The 21,195-nt window shown below is 39.0% G+C and overlaps 1 protein-coding gene across 1 annotated transcript; it reads left to right on the top strand.

Moving 5' to 3' along the window:
* Positions 1-11,666: 11,666 nt before the first annotated feature.
* LOC136705043 (uncharacterized protein F54H12.2-like) lies at positions 11,667-12,974 on the top strand. The gene has a single exon (XM_066678262.1). It carries the CDS (start codon positions 11,667-11,669, stop codon positions 12,972-12,974), a length of 1,308 nt encoding a protein of 435 aa, XP_066534359.1.
* Positions 12,975-21,195: the final 8,221 nt, after the last annotated feature.

Raw genomic sequence — 21,195 nt, 5'->3', positions numbered from 1 at the left:
AACACAATTTTGCAACATTCTAAGCTTGTTCCAAGACAACGTTAAATTATTGGTGTAAATAAGTTTGAGGTAATGTTCCCAGAACATTTTTGTAACTTCAAAAAACGTTCTGAGAACGTTAGAAAAACTTGACAAATTCACATTGAGAGAACATCCTCCGGGTGCTCTGGTCCAAAAACACACATTGGTAGGTGGATTGCTACTCAAAAGTGTCCATAGGTGTGAGTGTGTGAGTGAGTGAGTGAATGTGTATGTGTTGCTCTGTGAAGGACTGGCGCCCCCTCCAGGGTGTATTCCTGCCTTGCGCCCAATGATTCCATGTGGGCTCCAGACCCACCATGACCCTGAACTGGATAAGCAGATGCAGATAAAGAATTAATGAATGGGTTATGTGACCTCACAACCAGAATCCAACCTAAAAAGATGACACATCAACGTTGTGTGCCCATTGGGTTTTGTCCAGTTTATTCTAGATGGGGCACTCTACTGAGGTTAGAAGTGAGCAATAAAATAATGGTTTTGATATTACTCGTTATAAGGTTTATGCGAGGTGTGGCACTATTTTTATTAGGGATGCACCGATTTTGAATTTTTACGATAATTAGCACTTTGGAGTAGCCAATACCGATAATTTTATTTTATTTTATTTTATTTTTTGCAGATGAAAGCAAATTCACATTGGATTAAAGCAAAATACATTATTTTTATCGTAGGTTGGAATACGACAAGCCTTTTCTTCAATATTTGTACTTTTCTGAACTTTTTTAATTGTATCTTTTAAGTATATTAGTTGCAGTTTATTTATATTTTAATCAAAGATTTACTGCTGGTTCTGCATAATTGGTTTCTAGAGGGGCACTAATTACAAACGGGATTCCAAAAATGTTGGTACACTAAACAAATTGTGAATAAAAACTGAATGCAATGATGTGGAGATGGCAAATGTCAATGTTTTATTTGTAATAGAACATGACAGATTAAAAAGTTTAATCTGAGTAAATGTAACATTTTAAAGGAAAAATATGTTGATTCAAAATTTCACAGTCTCAACAAATCCCAAAAAAGTTGGGACAAGTAGCAATAAGTGGCTGGAAAAATGAAATTGAGCATATAACGAACAGCTGGAAAACCAATTAACACTAATTAGGTCAATTGACAATATGATTGGGTATAAAAAGAGCTTCTCAGAGTGTCAGTGTCTCTCTGAAGCCAAGATGGTAAGAGGATCACCAATTCCACCATTGTTGTGCAGAAAGATAGTGCAGCAATGCCAGAATGGTGTTACCCAGCGTAAAATAGCAAAGACTTTTAAGTTATCATCATCAACCGTGCATAATATCATCAAAAGATTCAGAAAATCTGGAACAATTGCTGTGCGTAAGGGTCAATGCTGTAAAACTCTACTGGATACTCGTGATCTCCGGGCCCTTAAACGTCACAGCACCTCAAACAGGAATGCCACTGTCAAGGAAATAACAGAATGGGCTCAGGATTACTTCCAGAAAGCATTGTCAGTGAACACAATCCACCGTGCCATCCGCTGTTGCCAGCTGAAACTCTACAGTGCAAAGAGGAAGCCATTTCTAAGCAAGCTCCACAAGCTCAGACGTTTGCACTGGGTCAGGGGTCTTTTAAAATGGAGTGTGGCAAAATGGAAGACTGTTCTGAGGTCAGATGAGTCATGATTTTAAGTTCTTTATGGAACACCATGGACGCTATGTCATCTGGACCAGAGAGGACAAGGATAACCCAAGTTGTTATCAACGCTCCGTTCAGAAGCCTGCATCACTGATGGTATGGGGTTGCATGAGTGCTTGTGCCATGGGCAGCTTGCATGTCTGGAAAGGCACCATTAATGCAGAGAACTATGTTCAGGTTGTAGAACAACATATGCTCCCATCTAGACGTCATCTCTTTCAGGGAAGACCCTGCATTTTTCAACAGGATAATGTCAGACTAAATTCTGCAGCAATCACAACATCATGCCTACGTAGGAGAAGGATTCGGGTACTGAAATGGCCAGCCTGCGGTCCAGATCTTTCACCTACAGAGAACATTTGGCGCATCATAAAGAGGAAGGTGCGACAAAGAAGGCCCAAGACGATTGAACAGTTAGAGGCCTGTATTAGACATGAATGGGAGAGCATTCCTATTTCTAAACTTGAGAAAGTGGTCTCCTCTGTCCCCAGACGTCTGTTGAGTGTTGTAAGAAGAAGGGGGAATGCCACACAGTGGTAAAAAATGGCCTTGTCCCAACTTTTTTGGGATTTGTTGACGCCATGAAATTTTAAAACAACATTTTTCCCTTAAAATGATACATTCTCTCAGTTTAAACTTTTGATCTGTAATTTGTGTTCTATTCTGAATAAAATGTTAGATGTTGGCACCTCCACATCATTGCATTCAGTTTTTATTCACAATTTGTTTAGTGTCCCAACTCTTTTGGAATCAAGTTTATAGTGCAGCACCGGATTTGTTTTGGATTATGAGGGAGAGTGCGGTATAAAGCAGTTGAGAAAGAGAATAAATTCAGAGGTTGAATGACTATTAATAATCTACTTTCACGTGCTTTATTTCAGAAGGGCTCCTGCACTGTGGTGGTTGTGAAGTATATTTTATTGTCCATATATGCATAAGTTTCTGAATGTCTGAAACTCCATATGGTTTTTTGTCCATGGGAATGGAATGTTAAGGTTTAAGTTTCTCTCCTAGAGGTGAGAGGTCAGAATACCCCTCACTCTTTCTCTCTCAGTCCTAAAGCATTAGATAATATAAATAAAAACCATATGTTTTACCATAATTGGAAGATAGAGAAATAATGGAATATTTGAAATAATCTGAAATAATGGAAGAAAAATAACCATATATAAAGGAGAAAGAAAAGAGCTGGGGGAGAGAGAATAGACACCAAGAATTGGGTAAAACTCTCTCCGGGTATTTTGTAATAAAAATGTATTTACAATTTAAAATGTGTCTGCGGAGAGACACACCACCGCCAAGGAAAGACACAAAAGTTGAGAGTATCTTTCTGTCTTTTAACCTGCTGTGTGTGTTGTGTATTTACACAATATATGTGTGTGGATATTGAGCATTGCTGATATTTGAAATAATTTTTCACCACAGAGAAATTTAATCCCAGAAACTGTTGTCTGCAGAAACTGTGAAAAACATCCACATGGCAGAGATAGTTTTGTATTTGTAAAGGCGCCAAGTTATCGGTTGTAATATTGGTTAAAATTTCAATATCAGACCGACAATAACAATAACTAAACAAATCCACATATTGGCAAATAATATATCGGCCACCTGTCAGGAATGGGTTGAGTGAAGGAGGCGGATGCACACGCTATAACACAGTGACTTTATTTATAGAAACAAAAGATAACAAAACAGAGAAATATGGACAGAGAGACTTTGACAGAAAGACAATACACAGGGAGCTAACAGAGACCTAGACAGGGGGAGCTAACCCGAGTCCTAGACAAAGGGATCTAAACAGGCTAAACTAGAACAAAGAGCTAAACAGACTAAACGAGAACACAGAGAGCTAAATGGACTAAATGGTACTGACAGACAATGAGAGAAGCACAAGGAAGGGACAAACATACAGACTGACAAACAAAGGGAAGAGACGCGAATCAAGGACAAAACAAACAGACTAGAGAGCGTGAACCGAATGTCCAACAAACAGGCACAGAGACAAGGGAACTTAAATGCACACCACAGACAAGGAACACCTGGGACAGACAACGAGAGGGTGGAGCTAAGGTGGGACAAGGGCGGAGACAGGAACAATAATAAACAGAGCCATGTGCTAAGTAAGCACATGGTGGGAACAGGTAGGACTGGGCCAGAGCATGATACCACCAATATATGAAGCATCACTAGTTTTTATGCACTCCAAAAAATCCAAAAAAAAAAAAAAACACTTTTTGTTTATATCCGTCAGTACATAACACATATACCCACATATATATGTGTTACAGGTCCAACATCAACAGTCAAGTTAACAAATTAAAGCTTCATTTTTATAGTTTTATCTATTTATTTTGCCTATATATATATATATATATATATATATATATATATATATATATATATATATATATATATATATATATCCACTACATAAATAAGTGTTTTTGGTTGAAATATTCCTTGCCAAGAAAGCTATTAAAAATTTTAGTGACAGTTTCAGATTCTTCAGTAATTTCATTGGCATTGCTCTTTAAACTTCAGCTGTACAGTGCAACTTTTTCACAAGCGAGTAATTTAGTCATTAATAAAGAAGGAATAAGAAGCTACAGGCACCCCTTGCACACTGACTACTTGTAAGTCAAAAATTGACTGGAACAATGCTTTATATGAACTGATAAATACAAAGAAATAATTAAGGAACAATCTATAATATTGACATCAATCATTTAAAATTGGAACTATAATACAGTTTCAAAACAGTGGAGAGATATGGAATTAGATTTGTGCCAAAAAGAATTGCATCAAAGAAAATCATCTCAAACATAAAACATATAACTTGCAAACAAAATATCCAGCTCTGACGTTTATGTTCCATGACTTTTGCGCATGAGCTCTGAGTTCTGCGCATGCTCTCTGTTTTGTGCATGAGTTCTCTGAGTTTTGTTTAAAAGCCGCACAAGTTCTGTGGTTGGGTTTTCTCAGGGGTACCTTCCCATTGGCTAATGAGTATTTGAGTGACAACTCAGTGCACTGGACGTTGTTCACTACTCAAATGCAGCTAGAGTATGTTATTCGGCTTTGGGACTCCACATGTGCCGAATACTACGCATATGAACGTTGCTGAATAGCCCTCATATTTAATTAATGTTCCCTTTCCTAATATTTAAACATATAGTCTTTTAACTTTTAAATTTATTAAATTCATTAATGCAACAGGAACATCTCTCACACTTGTAGTGTATGCAGTGTTTATATATAAATATATAATATATATATATATTTATATATTGTATTTGTAGCATTTGACCTTATTCAAACTCATTCTGATTAATGACGTTTTGACTAATGATAATAATTGTTATTGTTAAAATTGACTTAAATGACAAAAACATTAACAAGTAGTTAGAGAGTGAATACTGTCATCGCTACGTGAGTTCTTCAGGATTTTCAGACTCTTAATGAACAGACTCCACACACTGTTATTTCAAATAATGGAAATATTTTATTAAGATAAAAGAGAATATTTATTAAACATAGCACGATCCTAGAAATTCTCACTGGATCAACGTAGGTCAAACCGGTTCGAATTTAAAGATAGGCTAGGCGATATGACTTGACTAATGTGTTGCTAAATGGGATTTAATTAATGTATAAATTTATCAAGAGACATAATTAGGCATCAGCTTCTGAAAAGTGAGTAAATTTTGCTTGCTTACTCTTTTTGCCGTTATCACCAAGCCGTTGGGTCCAACAATTCAATCTCTGTTCTCCGGGTCTTTGCTTCTTGTCCTCCCCGTGTCACTGAAGGTAGGCTCGTTAGGGAGGGAATTCCTTCCAGGGTGAGTCAGACACTCTTGGCCTTAGACGGTGTGACGTCAGTCGGGGGATTCCCTTCACGGAGAACTGCTGGACTGGCTGGATTGTCCCCTGAGTGAGGGGGGGGTCTAAGAGTCGTTCGCTCGTTACTCAAGTCCCCAGAAGCAATGCCCTCAGAAGTCAGAGTATAATGCTAACATATCCGCTATCAACTAATCTCAGGGGTGATATCTTATTCTGGCCAAAATAAGTTTCACCTGCTTTGATCAGTCGTGAGATTAAACTTGGATTGGGCGATAAAACATGAACACAAATAAACAAAGAAAAAGATCACTGAGAATTACTAGGCATTACTTTGTAGTTTCTGTATCACACTGCTAACTAGCACAAGGCGTCCCTTGGAAGTTGAGTGAGGTCCTTCGTTAGAGTCTTTGACGAGTCATTTCGTCGGTGTAAGGAAGAAGGAAGAGCGTCGCACTTGAAGTGAAGAGAGGGACGTGAGGAGCGTAGCGGAAAAGAGAAGAGGGTCGCAGAAGAAGCACAGGAAAAGAGGGAGCGGAGTAGGGCATTCCCTTTTCAGATGTGGCGCGGTCACGCCCATTTGGGAAGTCTCCTTCCTTTGATTGGATCCTGGGTCTGAGGCTCACGTGACTTGTTTCACGTTTCAGAGAGAGAGAAAAGAATCACGTGAAAAAAGTATACACATGAAACTGAATAACTTAAAAATTACTTATACATGCTTGTGGTATAGCACAATGAGTGTCCTAGATTATTAATATCAAATATCTATGTATATATATCTTGGGTATTTTACGGTTACATCCCACTACAATATTATGCTAGAAGTTAGAAACTAATTTGTTTTCCTAATCAGAGACAGAAAATTTCCTTCATGATTGAAACAGTAATACACATCACTTCATTAGTTAGTAGACATTCACTTGAGAACAACAGAGAGTAACATTCATACATATTGCATAAACATATTTATAAATACTCGATTAAGTCCATTATGTATTTAGATGGCAGCAGGGCAAAACATGATTTCGCAAATGTCCACTTGGGGTCGCTGTTGGTCCATGTTATTCGTTTGGTTCGGATCGGGTTTTCAGGAATTCAGTGCAAGGTCATTTCTTTGTGACATCTGTGTGATTTGCAGACGATAATCAGTGCCATCTTGACTCATCTTATTCAGAGTGGAGAGTCTTTCATTCAGAACTTTTCATTTCTTTATTCGATCCATACTCCACTACACACTCCTTATTGTCTGTCATGTTTCTCTTTTCTGCAACCTCATGTAACACAAAATGCACATATAATATAAAAATTGTTAAAAACAGATTAAATCTGATCATCAAAATAAAATTTGAGCATTTAAATCATAACTGCTATTGTGAAATAGATTCAGTACATTACTACACAGGTTTCTGAACAGAAGATCGAGCACTCATAAAAAAATTTACGAATAAACTGAAATAGATGCTAATTTATTCTGTTTCATCCTGAGTAAGCACGGACACCATGGTGCATTTACCTCAGATCAGTATCTACGAGAGACAAACAGGTTTGTTTTCTCAGTAAATTTTTTTTCTTTTTTTTTTTTTAAGACTGAACTATATCTACCTCAATATCTACATTGATATCATTGGACTTTGCCGTTATTTCAGCACTTTAAAACAGGAAAATACAGAGAGTATTCATGTTTATGAATGAATAACATGAATAACTCCTGTGTGTCTCCACTGCTGAGCTGCAAGGTGAACTGCTTCTAAACTGCCTCCCCCTTTCAAACACAAGGCCAATATTTCCTCTCATTTTACTCCGTATCTGGTCATGGAAATTTTTAGAAAGGCAGCTGAGCTTTTTTGGTCCAGTAAATTATAACATTAACTATGTTCACTTGGTCATTTCATGGCTGCAAGACACTATGATGTAAGTAGTATATATCCTACACCTTCTGTCAAACACCTCTGTGAATGATTTATGACCCCTTGATTTATGACCCCTGATTTATGACCCAGGTGACAGGTCAGTACAGGATGTCCTTATATGGGCTTCCCCTCACACCTACACCCCACCCCCTGACACCCTCACACCCCCCCAACATGTTTGGCGTGGGTTGTGCTTGCATGTGTTATTTAAAATGACCCTGGTGGATTTCTATGGCTAAACGCTTTTTAAAATGTCTACAGTGTGTGTAAATCAGTCTCTTTTAAGAGAATCTACAGTTACACCAACTATTAGTTCTGAAACCAACGTTGCTTTTGCGCCAAGGAAGAAACGGCGTGGTAAAGCATTTGGTAGCAGCCCTCGCGAATATTTTAGGGATGTTAAAATTAACCTGTTTGATTCTCGGGCTTATGACGTTTGTGGGATGGTCAAAAGTGGATCAACGCCTTCCAGTGATGTCTGTTAAAAGAAACATAAGCCGACACTGAAACCACACGAAGTCAAGACACGAACAACACGCAAGCCATCATGTTTGAGGACATTCTTCCAGCAGACCATCCCGACACCCGTGGACCTATGTGGTGTGAAAATTATCGACTGTCGGACATTGAATATACGCCGATTGACACGGGTCATGGGGTTGTAAACTACAGCTATGGTGAATCGACGGCGATTGCCAAAGCGGTATCAGACAACAGTTTGTTGGGTCAATATGGTGATGATCTCAGTTGTGTGGACATTGCGAACCCGCATGTTTTTCGACAAGACCCGGTGGATGATTTGGCAACGTTGATGGCTAGACAACTGACAATCGCTGAAGCTCCTGAAGACAACGCTATATCTGCTCCGATTGATGTGGTGGACGGGCAAGTAAGCTCTACGGCGCTAAAACTGATAAAGTCCACTGTCGTTGTAATCCTACAACACATCATAAACAACAAGCTGAAGGAAACATGTCTTGGTTGTGAAGTGGATCACCCTAGTCAACTTCGACATTCGTGTCTGTTTGAACCTGATATCTTCTTTTTTGAAAAATACTATAAAGATATAACAAGGACATTGTTCACGCCCGCCTTAAAACATGCCATAGCTGGGCTTCTAAAGTGTTTTGGAATAGAACTACCCCTTCTAAAAATTCAAGGATGTGTTGAAACAGTCGTCTGTGAATTACAATGCGAGCCGTACGTTGTGGAAAAGCTGCAGGAACTAAGAGAAAGTCTGATTGATCAAACCTCTGAACAGTTTGTCAGCGATGCCGTTGACTGTTGGGAAGGTGATTCAAAGACTTGCAGAGCTGTTTAAGTGAAAATGGGGATAGTTTGCGGACACCAAAGTCTGTCAAAGCGTGTGCTGAAACACCGTGTGAACTGCGAATTGACACGTTTGTTGTATAAATGTATTGACGATAGTGTGGATGATTTTACACTCATTAATAGTGTGTATGATGTCAATGTTAAACGTTTACAAAATTTCAAGAACCAAATGAATATTGTTAAATCAACATCGCATGATTGGTGTCATTTGACACAGTTATGTATAGATTCTGACGAAACAACCCTTGTGACTATTAGTAAATTACTGTCTCTCATGCCTAAGAGTGAAAATGTGGTAAAAATTGGTTATGTGCTTTGTCTATGTACATATATAATAGACATTTTTGTGATAAAACTTTCAACAAAGAAACCAATTGATGTTTGTAAAGTGATTGAAACATTTGTTGAATATCTAGTTGAGAAAAATGTAGATGTGTGTGCAAACTTTTTAGATTTCATCGATGCATTGTGAATAAAACAGTCAAATAAACAAATCTGGGGTCATTATTTTCAACAATGTCATCTATCGACACATCAAATCTTATGAGAACGGTATATTACACGCTGTCTAATTCTGGTTCATTAGGCGGTAAAAATCGTTTGAAACGGGGTGTTTTAGAGAATACAGGATTGTGTCTGTCTGATCAACAGGTTTCAGACTGGTTATCTGAAGAGGATGCATACACACTCCACAAACCCATACGACATAATTACAAAAGAAACCGGGTTATAGTATATGGCATTGACGCTCAATTCCAAGCTGATCTTGTTGATATGAGTGCATATTCTAGGGAAAATGACGGATATAAATATATGTTGACATGTATTGACGTGTTCAGCAAATATGCGTGGGCTCGACTGTTAAAAAATAAGTCTGGTATAGAAGTCTCAAAGGCATTTGCGAACATATTAGAAGAAGGCAGAGTTCCTCAAAAGTTACAGACTGACAGGGGTAAAGAGTTTTTCAACAAACATTTTCAAAATTTAGTATCAAAAAACAAAATCACACATTTTGCTACAGGTAGTGAGCTAAAAGCCAGTGTCATAGAGCGGTTTAATTGAACGCTAAAAAGTCGTATGTGGCGTTATCTAACAGCTGTAAACTCCAAAAGGTACATTGATGTTTTACAAGATATTATGAGCGGTTACAATAATAGTTACCACCGTAGTATCAAAACCAAGCCAGCTGATGTGACGAAAGCGTGTTTAAAACGCTGTATGGTGTGAGAAACAAATTAGACAAGAAAACCATATTTAAGTACAAGACTGGTGACGTTGTGCGTATTTCTAAAGTCAGGGGTCCGTTTACAAAGGGGTATGAGGAGAACTATACACAGGAGTTTTTCACTATATCAGAATGTATCCGACGACAACCACCCGTTTATAAATTGAAAGATTATGACGGTGACATTATACACGGCCGTTTCTATGAAGAAGAGTTGCAAAAAATACGCATGTCTACAGAAAAAGCATTCAAAGTTGAAAAGATTTTGGATAAAAAAAAACAGGGTAAAAAAACAATGGTTTTAGTGAAATGGTTAGGTTGGCCGTCAAAATTTAACAGCTGGGTTCCTGAAAATGATGTTGTGGACATACAAAGGCCTTAAAAGGTGTTGTACTTTGTGAACTAGTTCATTTACATCAAAGGACAAATATGGGGGACAATGGTTTTTGCGTCACACTGCCGAGCAATTCGTCTATGTCGGTATACCCCGATAATCAAATTTCTAATTATAGAACAAAACTAGCGAAACCAATCGATCTAAAAGGTGACTGGGAAGTAGGGGTGATAGAGTTTCAATACCCACGAACGTGGACAACCTTTTGTGAGCTAGATGCCACATTTAGCGTAATTGATAAAAAATCTGGCAAAACAACACAAATAACACTACCTACAGGGTATTATAACCATATACCGGCATTAGTTGCTGAGATTAATATCCATCTAGCAGACCATTCAATAGGTCTTGTTTATGACCAAATAAGTCACAGGTTATTTATTAAGACGTTATCTGATATCGGTTTGATATTTAATGGTAAACTAGCCATCATCTTGGGTTTTAAACCGGGTGTGATACTAGAGTGTGTAGTTAAAACAAATGACCCGGATGTCGTACAAAAAGAGTACGCGCCACACCCTGTCGACATCTATGGTGGTTTCTACTCAATGTTTGTTTACACAGACATTGTTGATTACCAATTAATTGGTGACAGTTTTGTACCTCTGTTAAGATGTGTACATATATCAGGGAACAACCATGATATTGTCACAGTTAGATACAGTAAGCCACACTACGTGTCGACAACAAAATCACAGATAAACGATATCGCTATAGAAGTGAAAACCGATCAGAACCAGCACGTAAATTTTTCTTATGGGAAAGTGGTTGTAAAGCTACACTTTAGACCTGTAAAACAAGGAATTAGGTTTTGAAAATGGAATCTTTCAACAGACAGGCCATGGATCCTGAACGTTACGTTTCTTACTATCAAAGTCAGGCCGGAGGCCACATGCCCGGCTATACAGGTAGCCCAACAATGTATGGTGCGGGATTTGGTGGGATTTTTAGAAATTTATTCAGAATGGCTATACCGTTGTTCAAGAAGGGTTTTAATATAGCCAAACCACATCTAAAAACAGCTGCTAAAAACATTGTAAGCGATGTTGTCAGTAACGGTCTGACGCGTATGATGGCACACAATCAAGATGGGTCGGGTATGTTGGTGATGGCTCGAAAATCTGTGAAACGACCCCCTGGTAAGAGGCGTGGCCGTCCTGCTAAGAAAACCAAGCTTGAGATGAAAAAACACAGTGTCAAAAAGAAAGCGTAAGGGGAAGCAGACAACAACCTCGACCTGTAGGAAACCTATTAAAACCATTTTCTGATCATGGCTCTACTTCATCGCATGTCTGAGGAGTGTATTAAATCAGAACTGGACTTGTTTACAGTACCTTTAACACAAACCGCTATTGAGAAAAACACTTATGTCGAAATTCCGCCGCTGTCAGCAATATCCGACACTGCCCCACTAGAGTTTTTCATAGCCGGCCATGGTGAAGATTATATGGATCTAAATAACACACTATTATACCTTCGTCTTAAAATCACAAAACCTGACGGAAGCGACATTGATGACGGAGCCGCTGTGGGGTTGATAAACTATCCTGGAGCCACAATATTTTCACAGGTCGACGTGTCCCTAGGAGACAGGCTGGTATCACAGAGTTCAAGTACCTACCCATACCGTAGCATGATAGAATGTCTTGCCAACTATGGTCGGGACACCCTGGAAACTGTCTTCTCTGCAGGCCTCTTTTATCTGGACACTGCAGGGCATATGGATGAAACAAACCCCGCAAGGAACAATCGCGGTTTGGCAAAGAGGGCCGCATTTACAAACGCTAGTAATGTGGTAGAACTGCTGACCCCGATTCATAGCGACATATTTTTTCAGGAGAAATTGATGCTTAACGGTGTTGATATAAAAATTCGCATGACACGTAATAAGGATGATTTCTGTCTAATGCGGCATGACGCGTTAGCATACAAAGTGAATATTCTCTCTGCATCGTTATTTGTCAAAAAAGTATCTGTGTCACCAGCTGTAAGGTTGGGTCATGCCCAGACATTGTTGTCAACAACGGCTAAATACCCCATTGACAGAGTGTGTCTAAAAAATTTTTCCATACCCGCTGGAACACGTGTTTCTAACCAAGAAAATTTGTTCTTGGGGACTCTACCCAAGTCTATGATAATAGCCATGGTTGATAATGATGCATTCACAGGCGCGTATAATAAAAACCCCTTCGCGTTTAAACATTACAACTTGGAGTTTCTTGCGGTCTATTTAGACGGCCAACAATTTCCAGCCAATCCACACCAACCCGATTTCCACACTGGTTCCGCCGTGCGCGAATTCTTCCAGTTAGCGCTTGCATCTGGAAGACATCTGAAAAACCAGGCATTGCCAATTGATAGGCAGGATTTCCTACAGGGCTACACTCTGTATGCGTTTAACCTCACACCTGATGAAGAATGCGGTCAACACGTGTCTTTGGTCAAATCAGGTAATATTAGACTGGAGGTCCGTTTCAGACAGCCGCTCCCGCATACTGTAAATTTGGTTGTGTATGCTGTTTTTGACAGCATCATTGAAATCTCTAACCGAAGACAAGTTTTAGTGGATTATTACTAATGAATACGTTGGAGCTGTCTGCTGTAATGGACAAAGTGGCTGTTAACACACATTTTCTCGGTGTGTTAGCATGTGACCAATTACCAACAAATGGTATATGGAAATTACCTGTGACGGCTATTGTCAATACACACTCATCTGATCTTCCTGGCGAACATTGGCTTGCTATCTACATAAGTGAAGACCGTGTCGGGTGTTTTTTTGACAGTTTTGGAAATGCACCTACCTATGACAAGTTCCCTAAAATTATTAGTGATTTCCTTAAAACAACATGCACGACTTTGAGGTATTCTACCAGACAAGTTCAAGATTTTACATCAACTACATGCGGTCAACATTGTGTGTTTTTTCTATACCACATGGTTAGACTGTAATTATGAAGAAGTGATGTCAAAATATGGTTTTAATTTAACTAAAAATGACAATATGGTTTCAGCCTTTGTGAAACATTTGTATCCGTGTGTTTGTAAGAACAGGTCGTTTATTTGTATACAACATGTTCAAAAAGGAGAGATGTTTATTGTATAACCCTGTGTAGTGTAAAGCTGACGAATAAAAACACTGATTTTCAAAAAAGATTTTCAACTCTGGTTCGTTTATTTACAAATATACATGTAACAATAATAAAACAACAAATGACAGTTTTCAAACAATGTGAAAAATATTCAAAACAATCAATTAAACAACACAATCACACACAGATCAAATAAAATAAAAATAAAATATATAACAATTAGAAGTTTAACCAAACACTTCTGTCTAAAACGGGGGAGTGAAATCTGGGGTGTTCAACACTCTTAACAGGCGATTGCAAAGTGTCTTTCACTGGTGTAGCATAATCAGCAGACTTTTTATTTTTTAACAAATTAATTTTTTGTCTGACAAACTTATTTGGTATGGTAGAAAGAGGGATGTTTAAAACAGCAAAAGCCTCTAGAAACTCGCTCCACCCCTGAGGTCTACGATCATTGCTAACACGGTGTGCGGCGGTGATGCTTTTCACCAAGTCCAGAATATGTGACCCTGGGATCGTACGTCCATTTAAGACAAATTCTCCTAATTCATTCCAGGAAGACACATCTTTTGATTTAGACATTGTATCTAAAACATACTGAACATTCTGTCTGCTTCGCGAAGATACATTTCTAAGAACATCATCGGTTATGGAATGTTTGTTACCAGTCTGATCGACAACATTTATTTCCTTATTAACAGTATCCGCATGCGGCAATGACAATGTTAAAGTATTGGTCTCCATATCACCATGTTTAGCGATGGTTAAATATCTCTGTAACACGGATGTATAAAGTTTGGCCTTCTCGTGGGGGTCGAGATCCCTCCTGGCCAAAATATCTCTGATCGACACGTCCAAATCATTTTCTACAATTTGTCGGACAGCGCCCCGACTGTTATCACTCTTTAACTTATCCAACTGGTGCTGAGGTACCAAAAATAATTTTTCAGCATACTCTATGTCTTCAGTTTATCTCCCCGCTATCAAGCTTGCTATAAATGGTAAAGCAACGCTTAACAATGGTAAAAGAAAGCCGCCTTTCTGATTAATTATTTTCTTTTTCCGTGAAACACCAACCTTTTTATCAGCGATAAATTTAATTTCAGACTTCTTCTTCTTTAACTCACGATATTGTGTTGATGTGAGAGGTACAGTGCCATTAAGAACATTAAGGGCAACCTCACACAGAGTTAAGATAAGTTCATTAGACGCCGTTTGTAAAATAACACGTCTCTGTGCTGGTGTGGCTTTAAATAAAAGTTTAAGAAGCGGCAGGTTTCTATATAGTCTGTCCGACATGCTGATCTATCTGCGTATTTTCGGAATGTAAACAACAGGCGCGTTTGAAAGCAGATCTGTTCTGAGACGAAAGTTTTCAGGAGTCTTAGCTTTATAATCAATTAAAAGGTGACCGAACGGCTTGCTAACAGCATTTTGAAAACATTCCATGAAAAATTTGGTGTTGCCGGGGTACATCTGTCTACCTAATACACAAACCTGATTGTTGTCTCTTGGATTTTTAAATAATATGAGATAGTTTGTATTCAAACTAATTGTCCTACTAGACTTTCCTTGAAAAAACAAATTTTGCATTAAGTAAATGGCGCTTAAATTTCTGTGATGTACATACTGTGTAAACACCTTTTCCACTTCGGCATTATTGCTGGCATCTTTCATAACATCATCAATTATTAACAAATTATTTCTGTTAGGCGGTAAAAGTGTGTCGTCACATAGCGACGTTGGTATCCCTTGAACAAAAATAATATTTCTTATCTTTAACATTTCATCATAAAGGGGTTGCCAGCAGTCATAAATGTATACTATATTTTCTATTTTATTTGAAATCAACTCATCAGAACGCTCAATCAACTGTTTTACAAAAAAAGTTTTTCCGGAATTTGATGGTCCGCTTATTACACACGAAAATGGGTGTTGTAATCTAAAATCAAACCCGTCAACATCTATCACACCTCGACCGTCTTTAGTACCCATAAGGAAGTGTTGAAAAATCAGGCAACAGGACACGTTTGTTGTACACAACTTTAAACCGCTTCACTACTGATTTGTTTTTCAGCATGAGGTTCTTTTTATTTCTCACAATGCCGTCAGCGCGAGCAAGTATGTGTCGGCTAGTATCGCGATTCGTCACATAATTATCAACAAGGTCAATAAGTGTGTCGAGTCTAATAACTTTTGAGTTTTCAGAATTTAGCGTAATGCCCTTTGCTTTCATGCATGTTTTACCGCCAGCTGTAAGATAACCGTACGTCTTAGGACCTCCCGAGCAGAACTCTGTAATGTAATCACCACCACCAATCTCGTCTGTCAAATCGCCTAAATAAGGCCCCAGAGGGGGTTCCCAATCACCTTCACGAAAAACAAAAATAACACTGTCAGTGTCGCTATACAACAATCTGTCTCCCAATTTATCCATTAGATTATACAATTCTAAACGAGCGTGCGCTGTTGTAAATGCGCCGAGGAATACATTAATATCACGTGTTGGACAGCTGTCTCCAGCCGAATAGCACCACTGAATCAATGCTGCGGTGTCGGACACAAATGAAAAGTGTTTAACCTCATAGCCGTCACCAAAGATGTGTTGTGAAAACTGTTCAGGGTCCGTTAACACTTCAGACACGGGCAGGTTTTCCTGCCCCACAAGGCCCCACAAGCTGTTTAACAACAATTTGTTAATAGAGCGACGCGCCTGGTTAAGGCATATCTTGTCAGGATTCAGTTGGATATTTTCCTTTTCAAAATAATCCCTGATGTATTCGGCCCTCTCTTCCTCTGTGACAGCATGTGCTGGATAACCACTGGCCTCCTGCTTGTACTGTAAAAACGTCTTTACATACTCGCAGAACATCGTCTCTGAACTGTCTGGGAAATGCCAAACTTCATGGATTTTTGCAACTACATACCCTTTCTCAACAGCCTTCACTAGTTCAATACTGACCCATGACCCCGTTATAGATCTCTCTTCATCACTATGCATACACGGACGCAACTGGTTTTCGTGCTCGGCACATGTGCGGCACAGCGGGAACATTAACTTTCCATTACAACGGTATGGTAAAACAGGGTGGAGGAGTTTTCTTGGCGGATATACTGTTGCCTTGACTAGACCATAGTACTCCTCAAGAGGTTGAAAGTCTTTGAAAAATATTTGGGGGTGCCCTACCGGGTATTTCTTCCGGGCCTGGCAGAATGGGTACAAGCTTGTGAAGTCCAAATATCTAATCTTCTCACCCTCCTTTGCTTTGTAATACAAATTATACGCATTTGTTCGACCACCAAAAAGTGCGTCTCTTGGTTCGAGCCTTTCAGGAGCTGTGTAATTAGAAATGAACGTGGCAACATCCAAATCATCCCTCTTAGCAGATGCCCACTGACATTCCCACATCACTTCAACTTCTAGACCATATGCACGAACAAGCGTCTCCACCTTGGTATCAAACCGCATTCGCAAATCTCCATACAAGACCTTTGACATAGGATGGCACTGGTTCGGGTTGTAACGACATTCATGACCATGATGCATGCAACCATTAAATTCTAAAGCTTTTCGCACACCATCTTTTTCATAATAACCATCCACATAATATGCGCCAAACTTCATTTCCCCGTGAGTTAAAGTGTGGTGCACATCAACATCTCTTACATGCTTAACATACTCAAGCCATTCAATAGAGACGTTAGAGAATGTCTTGTGCTGGTTAATGTATGCGTTGTTGTGTGTCAGCGCCAGCGTGTCTTTTGGTAGAAAATGTGTTTTGTATACTGCCATACAACATGATGCTAATGTCGTATAATTAAACGGGTCTAGCTTTGTGCACTGAATGAATTCTTCGCGATACTTGATACATGCTTCGCGCAGTAAAACAACGTCGTTCCTGCCGTAAACATACAACTCCTTTTGGAAGTCAAAAACACCGTTTGAGACTGTGTCGTACCATTCGTCAAACTCTTTTTTGCCTTTGTCGTTCATAGTGTCATAACCATAAAAACCCTTTTCAGGGTATGGCCCCACATAGTTCTCATTTTGTTTTAAATTGAATTTGTGTGGGAAATGTCCTTTCTCGGAGCATGTTAGATTTAAGGCTGATGTTCTTTTAGCCAAACGCATTGGAATGAATGAATATGAGTCTATGTAACGTTGTTTGTATGTTTCATCATACATGGAGATCAGTCTACACCCCATCATGGTGATTTTGACAGCGACACCCACACTAGAAAAATATTCCAATAATAGAAAATTGTCAAAACCGGCCGCATTGTGTGCTAACCATGTGTACCCTTGATATTTGAGCTGTCTAAACTTTCTTATAAGCCTTTCTATGCAGTCAGACCCTTCTGCAGTGAATTCTGTACCATCATATGTAATAGCGCAGACAAAATTAGCTTCATGCTTTCCATTTTCAAAGCGTGTCTCAAAGTCGAAAAAGATGTAGGAATTACTGGGTTCTTTTATTTTGATCGGCTGTATGTAACATTCATGTGTGGTGTCCGATATTAAATCTTCACCACAATGAACACAACGACCCGACACACACTTGTGGGGTTTTGGTTTTATTAAACTTACGTGATAACGATGGCCACATTTTTTGCAATACTTAGATTGCATGAGGATGCTATCACCCCTGTAATAGACTGTTGTTTTTGTTTCTTATGCTGCTCATAGCAATAGACAGACTTGCAGTAACGCGAACAGTCATCACAATATTTCACACGCCTGGGGTGTTTGTGACACATCGCATCTTGACACACATCGCAACTATATTTACAGCTATGATCTCTGGCGTTAGTGTAGCCCGTATAACAAAACGTGCAAACATGCGGCACCCCCATGAACGCTTTCAAATTTTTTACCAAATAATAATGACCGTCATGGAGGTACAGAAACGCAGTCTTGGTATGTGGTTTGTCTTTGGTTTGGTACTTTTCTAATTTACCCGAACGACTCTTGTGGAACACAACTATTTTAATACCATACTTATATTCAAAACGACCAATATCATTAAAACCTACTCTATGGTCACGTGTGTAGCCAATGTTTATCTGTATCTGTTCGGCTATAGGTTCTAATGTGTTATGTGGTACATGCGGATTCAGAAAAAGAGCAATGCAGATTGCAAAACACAGATTGTTTGAGATGTTTGTTGGGCAGAAAAGATTCAGTCTGTTCCTTTTGATCACCTGATCGTGTGCTAGGTCACGCACCTTACGACGAACACCACCATTTTTACCCACGACTATCGAGACAGTCAGAGCCAAACTCTCATCCGTTTTAATACTGTTATTGCTCTGCATAACTCTTTCAATAGCGTCTGAAAATCTGTCCACACTGTAACCGTCCCTTGAAGACAACACCGTGTTTACATCAGATGTTAAACTACTACCTCTTAGGGTGATGTCGATAACACCGCCATCACCAGCCAAGACCCTGGAGCAAACCTGGGCATTGTACGGCCCCCGGGCCGCATACGGCCCTTTGATTGACTCTGACCGGCCCGTGTAACGTTAATTGGAAATTACAAAATAAACATATTTTCTTATTTTACCTGATGCATGGACTGAAGCTGCATTGCTTTTATTTTGAAGTTGATTTTTATTTACGTACATGATGACGCAAAACGTATATTGAGGCATGGGCGTGATTTGATCGTTGTCACTAAGTCACAAGACGACTTTAGCCCTCAGAAATGTCTGCTCATGCTAAAAAAAGAAAGGTAGATGCCGAATGCAGGGTTTTCAACAAAAATTGGACTGCTAAGTATTTATTTACTGAAGTGAGAGGTAAAGCCGTGTGTTTAGTTTGCGGGGAGCAGATCGTCGTGTTTAAGGACTACAATTTGAGTCGGCATTACGAGACGAAACACGGGGAGAAATAGAAGAACGTGACTGATGCTGAAAGGGCGCGGACATCGGAAGCTTTGCTAGCTAAACTGCAAAAGCAGCAAGGCTTTTTTACCAAGCTTCACACATCCAGGGATGCAGCAACCAAGACCAGCTTTGTGATTTTTAATTGTATTGTGGTTATTTTTATTGGCATGTTTAGCGTGTTTTTATGATGCCGTTTTAGTGATGAATTGCCTTTCCCATTGTTTTGTGAAATTTGCTTGAATAAATTACATTTTTTGGAAGGCAACCTCATGTTTTCATTGCTTAATTATAACATATACTTTTACCAGCTTGTCAAAACAATGCTATTTACTGCTTTTTACAAAGAAGTACAGTTAATATTATGCAGAATTGAGATCAGCCTTTTGGCCGGCCCTCCACAATATTTTCTGTTTCTCGTGTGGCCCCATGGAAAAAATAATTGCCCACCCCTGCCCTGGAGAATGACACAATTTCTGACAACACATCGTGTATATAGGACGTGTATGAAGCTATGTCTGTGGATTGCGCGTCATGTAAATTCAGCATCCGGTGAAGCACAACGCTGTTAAACCGATTCCTAGACACTATGGTATAATCGTCTACAACACCACCATTTCTCACCAATTCTGCTATATGACCGTCAGATAAACCAAAGTTAGGAGCTGTTGGGTCAAATGCTGAATGTCCAGGTGTTGTCACACCGCTACCTGTTTGTTCATTGTTTATGTGTTGTGTATTATTTTGAATATCATTTTCTAGGTCTGCTATAGCCATGTCACATTCTTCGATAAGACAGTGTAGTTTTTCACTTGGAGACAACCGCCCCCAAGCATCATATGTTGCGTCATCACATGCAAAATCTGTTGATTGTTCGCCACTACTATCATATCTACAACGCTTAACCGGTTGTGTATGTGATGCTTGTCTTGTGTTTGTTAACCATTCGTCCAGTGTAATTTGTAATAAGCCATGTGCGTTACTGTTATCGCTGTCTTGTATGTCTACGTCTTGCTGGTTGCTAAGCGATTCAATACCCATATCATATTCGTCCATAAGACAAAGCATTTTTTCACTCGGAGACAACTGTTTCCACGCTTCATATATTGGGTCATCACGCGCAAAATCTGTAGATGCCATGACTGTTTAGACCTATTTGGTTTTCGATACACAAATTGTTGGTTTTTAAATGTCAATGGTTTAAAATAATGCTATTACTTTTGAATGTACGTTAATGATTTGATTTATTTAACACATACTTGAAAAAAAAAACCACAGTATATTATTAACACAATAATAATAATAATAACAATTATAATATTAACTATTATCATCTACAAGACGGTCCTGCAACAGGGATCCGTGTTGATTTTTTTAACTGCAAAAGTCTGTTTAATTTATACAACAATTCTAACGCTGTTTCACTGTGCGCAACCTTACACAAACCATGAATATCCTTAACTAAATTGGCATTAGCTGTTTGTTCTTTACACAAGGCTTCAATACATTCAAACTGTTTCTGAATAATATTGTCACGCCTGCGGTTTAAAGCAGCCTGCCTACGCTGTTCAATAGAGATTTTAGCGATCTCCTGTGACATCTGTCTCATCAACGTTATAAGCTCAACAGGGTTGTTAGCACAATTACAACCCCCCACCTGGTTTTGTTGTTGTTGTTGTTGTTGTTGTTCGTGATCTTGATTGGATTTTATTTCATCCGTAACAGAGTCCCCAGGTTCGATCAGAGCATCATTTAACACATCATTCGGCACAACAGCAGCACCGTTGTCCTCCTTTACTGTAAAGCTGTTATCATTCCATG

This window comes from Hoplias malabaricus, chromosome 8 (genome assembly GCF_029633855.1).
Source record: "Hoplias malabaricus isolate fHopMal1 chromosome 8, fHopMal1.hap1, whole genome shotgun sequence".
In the NCBI taxonomy this organism is placed as follows: Eukaryota; Metazoa; Chordata; class Actinopteri; order Characiformes; family Erythrinidae; genus Hoplias; species Hoplias malabaricus.
Note: the sequence above shows the minus strand (reverse complement) of the source record. Positions and strands in the feature narration are given on the sequence as shown.

Coding starts and splice junctions, on each gene's coding strand:
- LOC136705043 (XM_066678262.1), top strand. CDS start 11,667: ATGGCTCTACTTCATCGCATGTCTGAGGAGTGTATTAAATCAGAACTG.